General features: G+C 36.0%; 1 protein-coding gene across 1 annotated transcript; it reads right to left on the reverse strand.

Annotated features, from left to right (window-relative positions):
- Positions 1-200: 200 nt before the first annotated feature.
- On the reverse strand, positions 201-2,699 carry LOC139867654 (GDSL esterase/lipase At1g71250-like). The gene is made up of 5 exons (XM_071856018.1): positions 2,462-2,699; positions 2,203-2,330; positions 1,307-1,549; positions 961-1,219; positions 201-427 (listed from the first exon to the last, which is right to left on the reverse strand). The coding sequence occupies exons 1-5, from the start codon at positions 2,697-2,699 to the stop codon at positions 201-203; spliced, it is 1,095 nt and encodes a 364-aa protein (XP_071712119.1).
- Positions 2,700-3,021: the final 322 nt, after the last annotated feature.

Genomic DNA, 3,021 nt, shown 5'->3' on the forward strand with positions numbered 1-3,021 from the left:
TCCGTCCTGTTATAATCCATGCCATGCACTTTAACCCAAAGAGACAAGTCCTTTAATATTAATATAGTAAACATCACAACCTTTTTAGTTCAACATTATTCAAAACTAAAAAACACCAACATTAAATTCTTTTTGTCCAAACACTTAGAAATTACAATTCAACTCACAAACCAAAACCAAAACCACAAGCAAAAACTTAATCATAACCTCAATTGTGCCAATTGTTGAACATTGATTGGATATGCGTCAGTTGTGGATCCAGAGTATGCTCTCTGAGCAAGAACAGCATTCGCAGCTTGAGTCGGGTGAAAAGCATCCCAAAACACGAACTGATCGCGATTGAAACATGGTGCTAATAATGGAAGACATGTTATTTGTCCTTGATTCCTCCCTAATCCACAACATGCTCTATCTCTCACAGTAAACCCTGTGTCCAGAATAAAAAATATTTCAGTAAACTACTATTCAGGTTACCCGCGATTATACTTGGCAAATGGGTTGGGTTGGGTCGAGACCCGAATGGGTTTGGGTCGAAACGGGTCATGGGTCAAATGGGTCATATTTTTAGATGGGTCAAACCGGTCAGTTTTAAATTATCCGGTTCGGGTTGAGTCAAGACCCATTTATTAAACTCATAAAACCTCTAGATAATAATATTATTGAAATCTCGTAAATACCCGTTGAACCTTATATATATACTTGTTAGGCTTCACATGGGTCTAAATTGGACCCATTCTTTTACTTTCTTATGGACCAGTTGGTTAAATACCTAACCCAATGGACTCATTTTTCAAGTTATAGGTATCAATTGATGGGTATACCCGCAGAGTATGTGTCTTGCTTGACTCATACCTACGTGGGCTAACTTAGAAATCCACATAAGATATGTAAGTTAATTTTTATAGAGGTTTTGAATTTGTGTATTTGACACATAGATGATAAAGATTAATAAGTTCATACCATATCTTGCAGGATTATTCAAGATGTCACCAAAAACACCATATGTGTTTCCATAGACAAACATGGCTCCAGGGTGCGAACCATCATTAAACTGACCAACGAGTCTTCTAAGGCCTTCGTTAAACGGTCCTATAATCTGATTCACTGTGTCTACACATCTTCCAGCCGGTGCTTGACCAGTGGCTAACTGATTAGGAATGCACCCAAGTGGCCCAAGTCCTGCTAAAAAGAATTTTCGTAATCCCACACTATATAGCGCCTATATACAAAATTATTCATAATGTTAATAATGATCGATAATAATGTGAAGAAAGGATAGATAACGAAACGACAAGTTAAGTTATACCTGAAGTTGACGTGCGTAATGGTTGAGGAGTAGGTTGGCAAACGCTTGGGGATTGTAATTGCGGCTTGATGCGTAGAGGTTTGGCATGAGGTAATTGTTGATGTAATCATTGCTTCCGAAAACCATGACTACTATCGAATTTGAAAGGAGTTGAGTGAGGTTTGTAGGGCTCATCATGTTCCTTAATTGGCTTAACGTCGTCTCAAAATTTACAACTTGCTGGTTCAAGCTAAACCGATCTCCCTGAAATTGAAATAATAAATAGAGCCATTTTTTTGTTTTGCGAAAAAATGATAATATAAATAAACAGATCCGAATATCATCAGGATACAAAACAGATACAACGGTAAACATAACCCGTTTGTAATTTGTACACTACAATAACATATTAGATGACCCTTTACACTCATATAAACTGTCAACAAGAAAGCAATGTAAATGTTTAAAATAGAAGTACTTAAGACATGTAGAGTAAAAAGTTTGGGACATTGTATCATTCACAGATATCTAAAATTGACTCTTTATGTCAAAATTGTTGGTTTTATTGTCAAGTTTTCTTCTTTAACATATCACTATAAATATAGCATCACCTAGATCATCTTCTGTGGCATTTTTTTTTTTTTTTTTTTTTTTTTTTTTTTTTTGCTAAAAAAAACGAATACTCATATCATGGGATTTCACATTTACACTTTAAGTTTCACATATTCAAATAATATACGCATCTCAGTATCATATACGAATAAGGTTTTCTGGCTCCCGGGAGTATTTTTACTCTGATATACACGTCCCAACAGTTTCCTTCACACCCTTACCCACGTCAATCCAAGAAATGCTTCTAGGGTATGTTGAGATGATAATAACTTAGTATCAAAACAAGTCAAAATGTATGAACTTACATAGTATTGACCACTTTCATCAATGATACCACCAGCAGCAGAAGCATAATTGAGACCCCCAAGGATCCTATTTCCTGCCGACAAAGGATCCGAAAATGGAGGCGGAGCCGCTATGCCTAGCCAATCTCCTGCACTCGAAAAGCATTATGGGACAATCAACAAAAGTTACCCTATTACTTTTTTTTTTTTTTACAAAAAGATCAAATATATTAAAACTTAGGAAATCAAATAATTAAATGTAAATTAATTTGGGACGTACCAAGAAGGTCACTGAAAGTTCTTGAGTTAGTAAATCTACCCGAAGGACCGCGATAGTAATCTATACCATAAGGATAATAATTAGCTTTAGCAACCGAATTTAAGAAATTATTGTTTCCACTATCCACCAACGAGTCTCCCATCACCCATATCGCCGGTGCCTGAGCTTGTCCTACAACACCATTCCACCAGCAAGCCGCCACCACAACCACCATAAACCACCACCTTTTTCCGTCCATTATTACTATTGTCTGAAAACAATTTGTCACCTTGAATTTAGAAATGTATCTGCGTAGCTATATATAGACATGTTATTCAACCATGGGATAAGCATGTTTAAGATTATCCTTTTGGAAGGACAAAAAAGACTCGAAATTCGCAAATTATGGTCTTAAAATACTTCTTTTTGGAGGCTTTTGAGACTTTTGACCTCCTTTTGAGATCATATTTCGGCTATTTATGTCATGATGTTTATCATATGTTGCATACTTGCATCAAACTTCATGTGAAGAGTTCAAAGTTTTTGATCACCTGTTTTACATGGGGAATACAGCCAGAATA

Source organism: Rutidosis leptorrhynchoides, chromosome 9, assembly GCF_046630445.1.
Source record: "Rutidosis leptorrhynchoides isolate AG116_Rl617_1_P2 chromosome 9, CSIRO_AGI_Rlap_v1, whole genome shotgun sequence".
In the NCBI taxonomy this organism is placed as follows: domain Eukaryota; kingdom Viridiplantae; phylum Streptophyta; class Magnoliopsida; order Asterales; family Asteraceae; genus Rutidosis; species Rutidosis leptorrhynchoides.